The following is a 15,526-nucleotide window of genomic DNA, read 5'->3' on the forward strand; positions in this document are numbered from 1 at the left end:
GTTATCTATGTTCTATTGTGAATAAAATATTGGCTCATGTGATTTGAAATTCCTTTAGTTTTCATTTATTAAAATTTAAAAAACGTCCCAACTTTTCCGGAATTCGGGTTGTAGAATATGACTGCTATTTCAAAGACTTCAGATAAGTATTTTCATTAACATAAAAAAGAATGCTGTGATTATGAGTTACAAATTGTTTAAAACCCATGCAAAATTATTATAAAAAATGTATATATTTTTGATTTTTATTTTATATTTTTATTTTATGTATATATGTTGAAAATATATTTTGTTTAAACCTTCATATGACAAAATGTATTTCTAGGGCAAGAAAATACTTTTCTAAGTTTTGGGGTAAATGTGGGGAAAAAGTACAATATAGATCTATTTACATTGAATATATTTATCCTATCAAAAATTTATTTATGTAAATATACACTATTATAACTTCAATTTTAACAATATTTATTTAACTATTTTGAAATATTTAATTATTTTTGGATCAGTTTGGGTCTGATTATATTTCTACGTTCGTCTATTTGAGTTATAATGACTGTAGAGTCATTTAAAAATATAAAATTATGTTGAGTTATGTCCAAACCTATTAATCTTAAAATAAAGATGTAATCTGTGTAGAAGCTGGGAGCGTGCTGTCCTGCAGTGTGAAGTTCTCAGAGCATAAAGTAGTCAGTCAAGAGGCAGGTGAGATAAAAGTCAATAAAGTCATTATTCTATTTTGAACTACATCCCTAATTAAAACGACCAAATTACCCCTCTACTCATTCTCAGGTGACATTAAATTAAGAGTGTATTGCAGTAAAAGTTAATACTCTTCTTTAACAAAAAAGAGAGAGAGAGAGAGAGAGAAGATCTGAATGCTCCAATGCCTAATTAATTCAGTTTCTGGGCTAATCTAGCGTGTGAATACATTGACCCATAGCCTCTATACTGTATTTTGTTTGTACAAATATAATTAACACTCATATTGATTTGCAGTGTCATCTACTTTTTAAGACATGTTTGGGGAAAACATGTCAATTGGATTTAGTAAAACATTTAAAGTTAATAGTTTGTGATTGCACTCTGAGGGCCCTTGGAGATAAAGTCTCAACGTTGTTATTTTCTTTCATTTTTATGTGACAGACCACCTTTGCAAACCTAAATGATGGTGAAAAAGAGTTGCTATTCATATTGCTGCAATGTACTTTCATACAATAACAATAACACTAAGGAAGTGGGAGAAAATGCTTTTGCATTATGGCTGCTTAGATAATTTCTGAGATCTGCTTTTTCTGGTTCTATGAATGGCATTAATATTTGATTACATTATGAATTGGGAAAAAGGAATACAATTACCAAAGTAAATACACCTGTCCCACCATGCAAGAAATTGCAAAAATCCCACAGCGCACAGCTTTCTTCCCTCAAGGTAAGGAGCGGGAGACGATTGCAACACTGTAATCCTTGACTCTATTTATTCGTTTTCCAGCATGCCGGTTTAAAGATTCTCCATTGAGACTGAATCAGTGTTATCCCTCAAATATTTATTGACTCGCTTTGCTTGCTCTAAGAAATCTAATACAATTAGACAGACCTTGGGGCCAGACTGTACCTGTACTTGTCTCTCAGACCTACATTTTGTCTTGAACATCAAGGAATCTAATAGAGAAACATGATTCATAGAGCTCTCTTAATAACAATGCCTATAAGACTAATGGCAATCAGTTCAATTAAAAATTCTCCATCTGAATGCATTTATTTATTAGTTTAGTGAAAGATGCTTGTTAATCTTGCTTTGTCATTTCTTTCATCTGATGTAAAATTGTAATATTCAACCTTGTGTGTGTAGACTGGACAAATGAAAAACATTTCTATCACTTCTCATGAGATTCAGTCGCATAAGAGATTAATAGAGGAGAGCGTCTGCAGAACGGAGAAACCGAGGAGGCATGTATGGAGTAACTAAATCACATATGTATGAAGGAGCAGTTCCTTGCACAGCTTTGAATGTTAAAGTAAGAATTTTAAAATCAATTCGAGCATGGACCGGAAGCCAACTGAAATATGAATTGTGTTTATTTTCCTCTCCTGCATACAGTAGAGGAACACAGCAAAATCTATTCTGTGGTTAATAGGTTCACTTTTGTTCGCCAGAGATGAGCTTTTCATCTTCCTATACTTGCCCTTAATTATACGACCAGATGACACCATCCCAGTCCTATAGAAACAGTATTCTCTCATAGTGGTCTCTGTTGGCAGTGTGTGTGGGTGTCTTTTGTAAATCTTTGACAGAAGCAGCCTTGGCAATAGAAAAGAAAAGAGGAGAAGAGGGGGCTCTTGTGCTATGTAGTTGAGTAGGAGAGCAAAGCTTCATCATGAGCAAATGAAACTCCATTGACAATCAGAAAACAACGTGTTTAAGATTCACGTTTCAATAATCTTGAGAGAAATGAACAGTTCATAGAGGAACTTAAGTTAGCATTCTTTCATGAGAGGCATGATAATGTCTGGCATTGGCAAACATGTGTTTGCAGATGGCAAGTAGCTGAAGGATTTCTCTGAAATTGCGTGGCTGTGTCTGTCTGTGTTCCCATTATTTAACAGCACAAACATGTGGTTTACATAACCAACAGTGGAAATAGTGATGATGAGCTTGATAGATCTGAAAAATATTATTATTGTGCATTAAGGTGAAAACCTTGGATGAAAAGGAAGTGTTAGGTTCATAGTTATGCTTTATTTGTCTGATTGGAAACAAGAAATAAGTAAATCAACCTTTTTTGTTTTCCTTTTTTTTGTAGTCAGAAGTAACTGGAAGTGTATGTCACCCTACTGTATCTCCTTGATTTCATCTTCTGTACTGGCTGAGTGTTTCACATTGTTGATTGTGTGTGTGTGTGTGTGTGTGTGTTGGCCTTTTCAGTGTCATCCCAGTTCTCTGGAGTGTTGTTTGTTTTATTTTTATAGCTCAGAAAGCCTTCCTATGCTGTCCCGAGTGCTGCTGGGTTGGAATGCCTCTCAATGGGAGCTCCACGCTTCTGTTGAAACAGATTTACAGATGAGTTATGCAAGATGAAAATGCCAGTGAAACTGTAAAGATTTAGTCAAGCTGGTTGCAAAAACCTGGCAGACACTTGCTGTACAAATATTAGCCTAAAACACTAGTTTGTCACCATTTTATTGATTGAGCACCATGAAGAGCCCTTCATTATTTCTTGTAATTTCCAACAAGGGCCAGCACAAGCTTTCACATTCATCTTCTAGTAAAAGAAATATTAAGTGCTCAACAGGTCTTATTTTTCAAGTCAGGGTCAAATTTCTCCAAACGTCTTGGGTCAAACTCGAAACGATATAAGGCAAGGGTCTTCAACCTGGGGTTTGCAGTGGTGCTGCAGGTTGTCAGCCCTCTCTCATTAACACACAAGGTATACAAAGGTTTTCATTATGCAATGTAGATAACTATTTTAATTTTAATAGAACGTTGTGAGATCGCGAAGGGGATCTCACAGATGTTATCCATTATCCACAAACTCCAAGTGCACACCTCGGAGAGATAGATCAATAAAATAACTGCTATCATATTATGCAAAATGTTTTTCACAATGATTTTGTTGGTCAACATTCATATCATCGGAAATGTAACACTTTTGATACTTTTGCTTGAATGTGATAAGTACACTGTTATAGAATGAATTATTAGTTTAAATTCTAAATGTGGGCTTGTAAAGTCCAAAGTTACTTACCACGAAAAGCAAAGGAAAGCAGAGTGTATTCTCCTGCTGAGCTTACCTCTGGTTTAGTAAACCTGAAACCCTCATAGACATTTCCAGATGTGATTGTGAATTGTGTTACCTACTGATAATGGCCAAGTAGGTATAGCAGAACAGTAACTTTAGGCTTTAAATGACCATGAAAGAAGAGACAGAACAGAAATAGAAATAATCTGGGACACTAATAATGTTCACATCAGCATAATCTCCTTTCACAGATGAATGTCAGGACATCTGCTATGTGTAGAAAAATAAGTTATTCCATCCCATCTAAAAGAAGAAACCCTCCCTCTTGGTCGGGTTCCAGTGGAAAGAAAGTTAGGCTCTTTAGATCCCAGTGAGAGGAACTTCAGGGTGGAAGAAGCTTTCCAGAGAAGATTACCTTCGCTCCAGCTACAGTTATGGAGAGTAGCCCTTACTTCAGCAGTGAACAAGGGCTTTGCAGAGATGTGAGTATTACATGTAAGCATTTTATGTGACTGAAATCTAAAAGTAAAAGTCTAGTCTAGGAGTCTCAAAATCTAAATATGCAATGCTTTATAAGAAAATCAATATTCAGGTGGAATGATGATTCTCTCTGTAATGTATACATTAAAATAATTAACTAAATGATATTTTCTTTATTTAAAAAAAGAAAATGCTTAAAAGGTTCAGTAAAGAGGATTTGACAAGTGGAAGATCTCAAATTAATCCTTAATTTGTGTTAAACTGCTCTTTTCAAAGGCTGTGACGTGAATGTCAGGTGGGGTAAAATGTTCATTATTTCTGCCTGCAAGTCTTTTCGGATGTTTAAATGTTTTCTGTGTTGCTTGCTTTCACCCTGTGCCTTTTCTCCAGCTGAGCGTTGCGCTGCAGGGCTGTATGGCTAGACGTTTACTACTGTGCAAATTATTCCACATGACTTACAATTAAGTAATCAAGATCATTTTCTCAGCATTGTAGGTGGATTTTGTTTCAAAAATAATGTAATAACAGAGAATTATTAATTTAACCTTTCAGACGAGCAGAGCTGGTGAAGATAAATATAGATTTCAGCGATTGTACAACAGTCTGCAATTTATTTTAAGAAGAGAGATCTCCATCGCCATCATTGAAGTGAAATAACAGACATTACGGGGGATTGTTCCCGTTTTATCCATTCAGATACAGTGTATGTTTTTCTCCCTTTTCTATTATTCCATCTCTCCCTCCACCTTTCTTTCAACTTCTTTCCCTTTGCTCTCTCATCTCTCCGTCTCTTTTCTCGCACCCTCCCTCCAGCTCTACCTCTCTCTTTCTCCTCTTTACCCTTCCTCACTCACTTTCATCAGCAGGGGGCCCTCGGCTCCCTTTATCACCATAGACTCAGACTCGATCCCGCTACAGCAGAATTGCCTGGCTGGTTCTTAACCTTAAACCGGTTTAATACTGTTTTGCTGGCAGCCGTCGGTATATTTTCAGAGCCATTTGTATTCTGAGCAGATGGAAATTTGTCCTCCAGTCAAGTTTCCACTGCTTATGCAGCCTCTGGATTTCAGCTCTGTCTCTTTTCACATTTTTGCTTCATGCAAGGGAAAATTCATCATTGGAGGAATTTCAGGCTTCTCTAATTGTGTGTCCTCCTGTTTCCCGTCATGCGTAGAGAGAGGGTTTAAACCTTGATGTTTTCAACAGGGTGCTCATGACAAACTCAGTGTGAAACTGTCTTATTCAGCGCATTTATGTGTGCATACATATCAAGAATTTTATATATATATATATATATATATATATATATATATATATATATATATATGAATAAATTGTTCAGAAAAAATATCTACAATGACATGGTCTATTTCCTGTGTCTTAAACTGTGTGATAAAGTCACCACCAAGGGCAATATTGAGGGTGGGCTTCTGGGATTTAAACTCTGAATGTTTTTTACCACCTTGTCACAAATGAAATTATTCAGAGCTGCAGACTGCTATATAAACCAGATGTGGTCTTGCAAGCCACATTTTGACTGTTTTGCATAAAGTCTGCCTCATTTTGTTATTCTGTCACAAAGTGAAATAAATGATGGCGCCACTTTCCGTTCTACAGACCTCACCAAAGTAATCAGAAAAAAAACTGTTGACTTTGGTCCAGCAAGTACTAATAATAATAACCTGCTAACTTGTAAAGAACACTTGCCGACTCATGTGCTTCGAACTATAAAAAGCCAAAAGGAAGAAATAAATTGTAACTCACATTTTAAAAGTACAATACATACAGTTTTAAATATGAAACCTCTGAACTTCAAGAGGTTAGTGGGACCTTTTCAGTTGTATATTTAAAGATTTATTTCATTTTAGTGAGACCTAACACCAACATTTCAACATTACTGTTATAATAAAGTGCATTATTCAGTATTTCATCAAAGCATGAAACCATGCATTCATAGACGCCTAGCTATAAGCTCTAAAAATCCACTGCCCCCTGGTCACCACTGCTATTTGTGTTCTTTAAGCTTCTCTTCTTCGGTAAGAGACGTTGGCTAATTGAAGCTTGTTCCTCCATATTTCATAATTGTGATTGGCTATGTCCTGAGAGATAGTGGAGCACAACACTGAGAATAGTAAGCATTTAGACTCTCCCTCCTGGAACTCAGCCGGAACAAAGGGCTCTTTTTATTAATTTGCAGCCATAAGCTGCGGGAATTTAATCAGACAAACTTTTCAAGAATTCAAATTGCCTATGTGATTATTTCTTTCTTAATTGAGCATTGTGGTGCATAAAATATTAAATGTGTAAAACCTTTACATGAAATCACACCATATAAATACAGAAATGTATGATAAAATGACTGTTTTCTATAGGTTGAGCTGGGGAAAGAGAAGGAAAGAAAGGCCAGGTATCATGCTTACCAGTGTGCCGCCATCATTCTGAGTGTAGTATTCCTGATATTGGCTTTCTGTATCTTCAGTCTGAGATATATATGGAAGCCAAGCCCTGGGAAGGTAAGAAAAAATCAAAATCTATTGTGGAGACCAAGAGATATTATTGAGCATGGTGCATGGCTGTGGATTAATTAGGAAATGATTAGAATAACAATTGTGGAATGGAAATGAAAGACACAGAAACATCTGCACACACTGTTTAGTATTCTTGGAACTGACTGAATCCAGTCTTGATTTCCTTGGCATAAACAATAACATCACAGAGTTGGAAAAAACGGCAGATTGAATACATAGTTTTTTATAAGATTGCAACAATAACCGGAACTGCAAAACATAGATATTATTCATTATAATTTCTCAGTTCTTGTTGATACCCGGAAATGGGCAGCGTGTAAGTAATTGTCAATACCACAGTGTCAAAAGACATGTAAACCTTATATACTATGTTATGCATAAATTCTTTCAGAGGTTGTAACTTGTTTAACAGCCAATACTTTTAACGTGTTTGCGGTGGCTCCGGTCAAATTTTTGCATCAGATATTTCATGCTCCTGCTTGAGGAATCATCACTTTGAGCTGTTGAAGCAGTGAAGATTCTCACAGGGCATGTAATGGGCTTAATGGCACTGGAAGCTGGAGTTCGAGAGCAAGTGATCACACTCAATCTGCTGTGGTTGGCTAACTAAAGGCCTGTGTATTCGCTGATATCCAGCAATGAGCAGAAAATGGTGCTTCAAAACACAATAATAGGCCCAACTGTTAGGGCGTCTCTTCTCAACAGCAGTCAGGGGGAAATATAAGGCAAGCAATGTGTGTTTTACACACACACACACACACTATGCCTCAAGTGCTGACATCAACAATGAAACTTGAATGTGCAACTATTGCAGCTCCGAGTATCACAATTTTGTAGCTTAGATATGAATATTTCAAACCAACACTGCATATTTCATAAGCCCCGCCTCCCCTTATTTAGACTAAATTTCTCACTTGTTTCTCGCTTTCCTAATTTTTCTAGGTAAGACATCAATTATTCCCATGCTTTTAAAAGGTACAGCTTCTGACAAACTAATTAGAAGTCAATACATCAATAGAGCAGGAGATTGTCTTTGCCTGTACCTCCATGTGGCAGCAAGAAGAGGCAAAGTGGTCTCCTGTGGAAAGGTAAACTGCTGTGGAAAGGTAATTTGCTCACCATATTGTATTTCAATATGACATAGTAACCGCTTGGAAACTTCTTTTAATTACTTACAAACATATGTTGTTACAGAAGCCCAGGGAATAGTTAGCCATCATTCTCTACGCTACTATGTGTTTAAGATGGGCACGCGTGCATCTTAACTGTGCAACTGCATGTTGTCCAACATCACCATCATGTTTTCCAGGTCCTAATTATTATTCTACTGGTTCCTATGGGATTAGATGCCTGTCATATCACCTAATATAGCCAAATTTAAAGCAAATGCCTTTAAAATGACATACATAATAGCACTGCTGCACTTTATCCAAAAATATCCGCTGCAGTAAGCTGATGTCATCTATTTTTCTGACCTTTCTGAATGCCCACTGTCTCTTAAGGAACCGTGGTTGACAGACACACATGCAGCACCCAAGCCGTGTTCTTTCAGACTACCTTATCAGGCCCGAACCACGGGTGTCTGTCATACTGACCACAGTTTTGGTGAACATCATGAATAGATCACACGAACAGCGACGAAGAGGTGCTGTGAAATTGCTTTCGCGCGCACATGTCTGTCAGGCTCACGAGATGCCCCCCATTATTCAAGCTGAAATTACTTCACTCACCTTGTTGATATGTTGTGTTGGCAAGGCAGCCTTGCAAAATGTGCCCCCAACTGGCTCTTTAGGACTTCTGTGTCCTGATGTGTATCTAATGAACACAGTTGAACCTGCTCTCCAGTAATAGTGGAGGCAAGGAACAACCCCCCGGGTTGGGCTGTCATGTCGGTTTCCTTGCAGGAAATAGACTGGATAGACTCTTTGCTTTATGAAAGCAGTCCTAAAATAGGCCAAATCTTTGTTTGCCCCTTTTCTCTCTCTGTGTCGAAAATCCTCAGGTCTTCAGGTCTTGAGGGGAAATAATTACAGTAATGAAGCAGACCAGCCAATCCGAGCAGCTGCTTCTAGAATTCCCTCCAGACGGGTGGTGCTTTCGGGTCTGCAATATTCTTTTATTTCACTCATCAGACTCATTTATTCACTTATGAGCTCGTGTTTTTACCGAGCTGATGCAATAGACTCTGACCTCCACCTGACTGAAGCAAACTGTTCCCTTGTAAAGCAGAGGCAGGGGAACATGACACATCTGCTCTACCCAGTCAGGGGCTCTCAGGTGGATTGTAAACGCCTGTAGAAGTGTTTTATATGTTTTCAGGTGCTCCTTAAGATTCTGGTGACTTATTATGAACAAAAAATTAGAGCCTGTGCAAAAATAATAAGTCTGTAGTCATTTTTTATGTTTATATCAGGAACAATGTCGTCACAGAGAAAGACAAAATTAAAATAAATTAAAAAAATATAACAACTGGAGTAAATCCTATTTGCATAACTATTCATTCATAAACAAAAAGCCATGTAATGGATTCTGTCAACAGCTTCACTTCAAACAACAAACATGGCTGTGTGCCATTCACAACTAAATTGAGGATGCAGAACTGACCTATCGGTAAGCCCCGCCCCCCTTAGTAACTGTTGCAAACTCAGACAAACAAACAGAGTTTGACAGCTGTCACTGTGAAAACCTATATCTTTTTGATACATTTTGGACACAGAAGGACCACCATTTAAGTGGGACTTAAATATGCATTGAGGGATATATAAAAGATTTTAAAATAAATATTGTGGTTATTCATTTGGAAGCAAGGGTTTACAGATCACAATGCAAGTGGGAGAAGTCTAATGTTCATCACGATCGCAGATAACAACATCCCGGATCAACACTGTTCATGTATCGCAGGGTACGATTAAATTAATACATTTAACCAGTTTAACATGAAGAAACAGTGAAATGTAGACCTTCGTTTATGTGTTTTTGCCCTACACTGTACATGATGTGAGAACAGTTCTCTACTTAGGTTTGTAATAGCATTGACTAACTAACTTTTACGTTAGCTAGTTTTAGCTTGCTGAAACGCAAGATGACAAACGTTCTGCTTAAACAGATGAAAATTGTAACTTAATGAGGGTATGACAACCAGAAATTAACGTTTTTGTCTTCATTGGGATTGGGGTTGAATGCTTAGGGATATTTTTCTCTGTTTTGTTTGGGTTTAGGAAATGTAATAACATAAATTATAATGCCTATCCTCTCAGGATACCTGGAATCAGTGTTACAAGTACCACAGGCACATAATTTCTCCATTTTCATAACATAAACACCATCAAACCAATGAAAGCTTCAGATCCTCCTATGTTTCTCTATGACACTGAAATCTAAAGATGTCCAAGTCCTGCTCCCCATGCAACTGATACTTGACTGCCATTGGCTCATCTGCGTTTGAGGGGAGGGGCTTACAGATAAGTCAATTGTAATTTAAATTTGAACATAATGAACATAAATTCAAAGTAATAGTTATTTCAACCTGGAAAGTGATGTTTATGTGTGTGTGTGTGTGGGGGGGGGGGGGGGGGGGGGTTGAAGGTTTGAAGGTTTAAAGCTTTTCAGAGAAAAATTAATTTCCTTGAATGCATTACTCTGATTATCTTTGAACTACAATAATTCCAATTTAGTAAATTACTCTTATTGTTATTCAATTCAAATTCATCTTCAAAATTTAAGTATAATAACAATTAAATAATGATTTGGGTCATCATTATTCATTTTATTACATATCCTGTATATAATTCACTAGACATTTTCCCATATTTATTATGATTCACTTCTATTTCACATATGCCAAAAAAAAATAAAAAAAGAGGGGAGAATAATTGCATGATGTCACAGGTCATTCGTTGCTCTGGCAACAGCCGGATTGGAATCTACACATAGATATCCACCCACTCCATAGCAAAGTTATATTAGCATCAGTAAATTTTGGGAAATCTCAAAAATTACTTTAGATAGACAAATACAGATTCACAATGATGTACTTGGTCTTTGCAAGCAGCACGCATAAAATATTCTCTACTTCATTATTGATGTGCTGCCCATTTTCCTTACCCTCCATTGTTTCTTCCTCTTATCCATCAAAACGTCGACCCCTGAAAATCGGAGGACCGAACAGAGATCAGTTCTCTTTCTCATGCACAATTTAGATTCTGATTGAGCTTTCACATCCTGTTTCGATTCTACACAGGGTGCCAAAAACTAGTCCTGCCACACAGCTCTCTCACATAACAGTAGATTTCATCAGATTAATTTTCTGAACTGTTCTTAACCCTATCCAGATCCACAGAATGTGCCTAATTATTTCAAATGGATTAATGGTTAAATTTGTCAGCCAGATATGGAGTTAAATTCGCAGTCATTGAGGTGTGAATAATAGGTGAATTTCCCATTATGATATGAGATCAGTCTCTGAATTTTAACAATTTAACAAGTTTAAAAACTCAGTCACCCATCAATGGGATGATATTACTGGACTGATCCAGTTGTTTTTTGTTTTGTTTTTTGCTTCAGTGTGCCACTTATCAAAAGTAGATTCCCAGCATACCCCAGCAGATGTGCTTCTGTTAGTCAGTCAGTGTTAACAGCCCTTTGGGAGACCCGGCTTGATTCAGTGATAAAATATTAAACAAAAATGATTGGCATCTCCTAGGGAGCTGAAAGATTTCCAATGAGAGAGGCAATGCATGCAAAGTATTGACCTGCGTACTAGTTGGGGGCTGGAATGTTGTTAAGCATCATGTCTTTTAAATCATCAGCATCAAAATTATAGCATAATATCATTGGCAAAATAATAGAATTTTCATGACCTGCTGAAAGCATGATATTTGTATGGTACCGAGAAAAACAAAACAGACATCATCAAAGACGACAGTGGACCCAGTGTGTAAATAAAACATCATATAGCTAGCCTTTTCACTTGACATGGCAGCAATCCAACAGACACCTTGAAATTGATCAGTGGATAATTTATCTCTTCAACATATGTTGTGAGACAGTGCAACAGCGACTGTCTATCACAAAACTTCTTAAATTTCTTTTTAATGTTTTAAGAAACTGGAATAGTTTCGAAGACACAACCACAATGTTAAACAATGGTAACACTTATAATAACTTTCATTAATAAATCATTAACACACATTATATAATGCTTAATGGATTATTAGCAGTGTTGGGAATTAAGTTACATGTAAATTATTTATGTAATTTAATTACAAAATAAATATAACTGTAATCTGTTACAGTTACTGAAATATATATATATATATATATATATATATATATATATATATATATATATATATATATATATATTATTATTATTTTTATTATTATTATTAAATCACAAATGTTAACGATTAAAAAGGGGATTACATCTGAATATTTTCACACACATGGAATCTTTTTTGCTATCTTAGTGAAGACATTGCATGGACTTCAATTTATTTTATATACAGTAATGACATTTTCTATTGTCTATCCCAACCCCTACCTCTAAACCTACCCCTCACAGAAACATATTCAAAAACACTAGATTTGAATAAACTCATATATAACCCTTTTTAACTAGAGTACCAGTAAAATGTCCTCACTAGTGGGTTGTCATGATCTTTCACTATATATATTACATTTAGTCCTCACAAATACAGAGTTCTGGCATGAAACTCTAGATGGTGCAGTCCGATAGGTATAACTAAATCTGACGTAATAACATCATTATCACATGGCACAGCTGATTGGTTCTCTCCTGTATTGGTATCCAATGAGCTCGCTGCTCAGCATTCACATACAGTATATGACTAGGGCCTTACACAGCAGTTGCAGCTTGCTTCAGAAACCCTCCACCTTCCCCAGCTCCACCTGTATAGATCTGCTATGAGATGATTCATGTATGCTATATGGTGGCTATTTCATGTATGTTATATTTGCAGCAGCACCACCACTTACAGGCACCAGATACAAAAAGAAAAATATACACCTTAAACAAAGACATATGTAATCAAATATAAACAAAACATTAAAGATGGAGTGAAGGAGTGAAGCTAAACAGTGAAGCTATCCATTCAACTCTTAAAAAGATACATAAGCAAGGGGCCCCATATTAAATTTTTCAAATTTTTTTTAGAAGCATCAATCTTATTAAAGTGAATCCTTTCGAACTTGATGGCGGCAAGACCAAATACATTGTCATCTACATTACCATGCCAATCCCTCCGAGAGTTGTCATGACAGAAGTAGTTATCATCGGCAGTCCGTCGTGTATCGACGATGACTGTCTGGATTGGAGGCTATTGTAGGCAAGCTCTCATGTGGGCTAGAAGGCCTGCTCTCGATCTACAGCAGCGATGGCATTTGCTACAGAAAAAGTCTTTTGCTGGAGTGGAATAATGCCGCCTCTAATGAGCTTTCTCATTTTCTTTCTGACGCTTTTTCTCAACAGCTGCGACTGCTGTTTTCGCCTGTTCCTCCCAGCTTTCCGGGGAGATCCCGGTGTTCCTCATATGCCTTTTCAGGGCATCTTTGAAACGCAGTTTTTGACCACCACGGCTTCTTTTGCCCTCTTTTAGCTCTGCGTAAAAAACTGCTTTGGGCAGTCGGCTGTCACTCATCCGGCGCACATGTCCAGCCCATCGCAGTTGTGATGATGTAATAAGGGCTTCAACACTGACAGAGCCAGCTCGTTGGATTACCTCTACATCTGGGATTCGATCCTGCCATCTAATGTGTAAGATGGCACGTAGATGACGTATTTGAACTCGTGTAAGTATTTTGATATGCCTGCTGTAGAGCGTTAAACACTCGGTGGCATAGAGCAGGCAAGGAAGTACAGCAGCATTGTAGACTTTCACTTTTGTTCTGCACGAAATGTCGTGACAGCTCCAGAGGCGTTTCTCGAGAGAGCCAAAAGCCTTGGTAGCAGACTGAATTCTCCTCTCGACTTCTAGATCTGAGGAGTTTGTGTAGGTCACTGTACTGCCCAGATATGTGAAGGCCTTGACAGATTTCAGGGGCACTCCATGCACCGTCACTGGCTGTGGCTCTCTCATATTGTTGGAGTACACTGGTGGTGGTTGATACAAAAGTTCGGTCTTAGAGATGTTAATGTTCAGTCCAAACAAGTCTGCTGCCCACGAAAGCCGGTCTACTATATGTTGCATGTCTTCAATGTTGTTAGCCACGAGAGCAGCATCATCTGCATAGAGCAGCTCCCGGATGCATAGTTCTCTGGTCTTGGTGGTTGCTCTAAGTCGGGCTAAGTTGAAAAACTTGCCGTCTGTCCTAGTGCGAATAAAGATCCCCTTGTGCAGATCAAGGCCCATTGAATCTAACACAGCTGTGAGATATAGCGAGAAAAGCGTGGGTGCAAGCACGCATCCCTGTTTCACACCATGGTTAACTTCGAAGGCTTCACTGGGTTCCCCACCAATGAAGACTTGTCCTTTCATCCCTGTGTGAAACTGCTTGATGATGTTAACAAGCTTCTCGGGGCATCCATAGATCTGTAAGACTTTCCAAAGAGTTTCTCGATCGACCGTGTCGAATGCCTTTGAGAAATCTACGAACACCACAAAGAGAGACTGATGTTGCTCCATTGCTTTCTCCTGTAGTTGCCGTAGAGTAAAAATCATATCAGTGGTAGATCTCCCTGACCTAAAGCCGCATTGACTCTCTGGTAAGACTTGCTCGGCAATGCTTTTGAGCCGACTGAGTATGATTTTAGCCAGAACTTTGCCTGTAATGGCTAACAAGTAAATGCCTCTGTAGTTTCCACAGTCTGCTCGGTCTGCCTTTCTCTTGTAGATTGTGACAATCAGTGCATCCTTGAAGTCCTGAGGTACACACTCATGGACAAGGCAGCTGTTAAAAAGTTTCAGGAGCTCCTCTCTGAGTACTTCCATCTAGACCTGGTGCTCTGTGGCTTGCTGTGGCCTTTAGGGCTTTCTCAAGCTCTTCCATAGTGATCTCATAGCAGAGGTCATCACGACTCTGGTGTCCTTTTAGCCATTTACAGGCATCTGGTTCAGCGGATCCTTGCTGGTTTAGCAGATTATAGAAATGCTCTTTCCATCTACTCTGAATCTCATATAGTTCAGTGTAGAGTTTTCCTCCATCTGCTGACTTGACAGGTACCACTGCATTGCTCCTTGGACCATAGATGGCCTTTAGCCCTGTAAACAATCCATGATAATCATGGTTGTCAGCCATGCTTTGCAGTTTTTCTGCCTGCCTACGCCACCAGTCGTTCTTTATTCGCCTCACCTCTCTCTGTACTTTGGCCTTGATCTCAGCAAAATCAGCCCTACTCCCATTAGAGTTTTCCTGCAGATGTCGCTTATGCAGGAGGTGTTTTTCATCCAGCAGCTTCTGGATCTCCTCATCATGTTCCTGAAACCAGTCAGGAGTTCTACGCTGTGGGTGACCTAAGGTAATTTCTGCTGCAGAATAGACTGCCTTCTTCAGTGCCTGCCATTTTTCTTCAATGTCCTCTGATCCTACTGTTTTGACTTTTGCACCATTTACTGCAGATGACACAGTTTCAGCCAGTCTTCTGCAGTGCTCTTCATTTGCAAGCTTTCCAAGGTCAAGTTTTTTCGGGGTTGTGCCTTTAGTTTTTCTCCTTGGCACGGTTATCTTGTGCCTAATCTGACACCTCACAAGGTAATGGTCAGTAGAACACTCCGCCCCACGCATGACCTTGGTGCACATGATCTCATGAAGCCCGCTCCTACG

General features: G+C 38.2%; 1 protein-coding gene across 2 annotated transcripts in view; it reads left to right on the forward strand.

Moving 5' to 3' along the window:
- Positions 1–4,117: 4,117 nt before the first annotated feature.
- The window catches only part of LOC132114230 (tenomodulin-like), a 61,985-nt gene continuing 50,576 nt past the window's right edge, over positions 4,118–15,526 (forward strand). For both annotated transcript variants that reach the window (XM_059522342.1, XM_059522343.1), the window contains exons 1-2: positions 4,118–4,219; positions 6,590–6,730. In XM_059522342.1, the coding sequence (XP_059378325.1) occupies positions 4,172–4,219; positions 6,590–6,730 (189 nt within the window). In that variant the 5' untranslated portion in view covers positions 4,118–4,171. The remainder of the gene's footprint in view (positions 4,220–6,589; positions 6,731–15,526) is intronic.

The sequence above is a fragment of the Carassius carassius genome, chromosome 33 (genome assembly GCF_963082965.1).
Source record: "Carassius carassius chromosome 33, fCarCar2.1, whole genome shotgun sequence".
In the NCBI taxonomy this organism is placed as follows: Eukaryota; Metazoa; Chordata; class Actinopteri; order Cypriniformes; family Cyprinidae; genus Carassius; species Carassius carassius.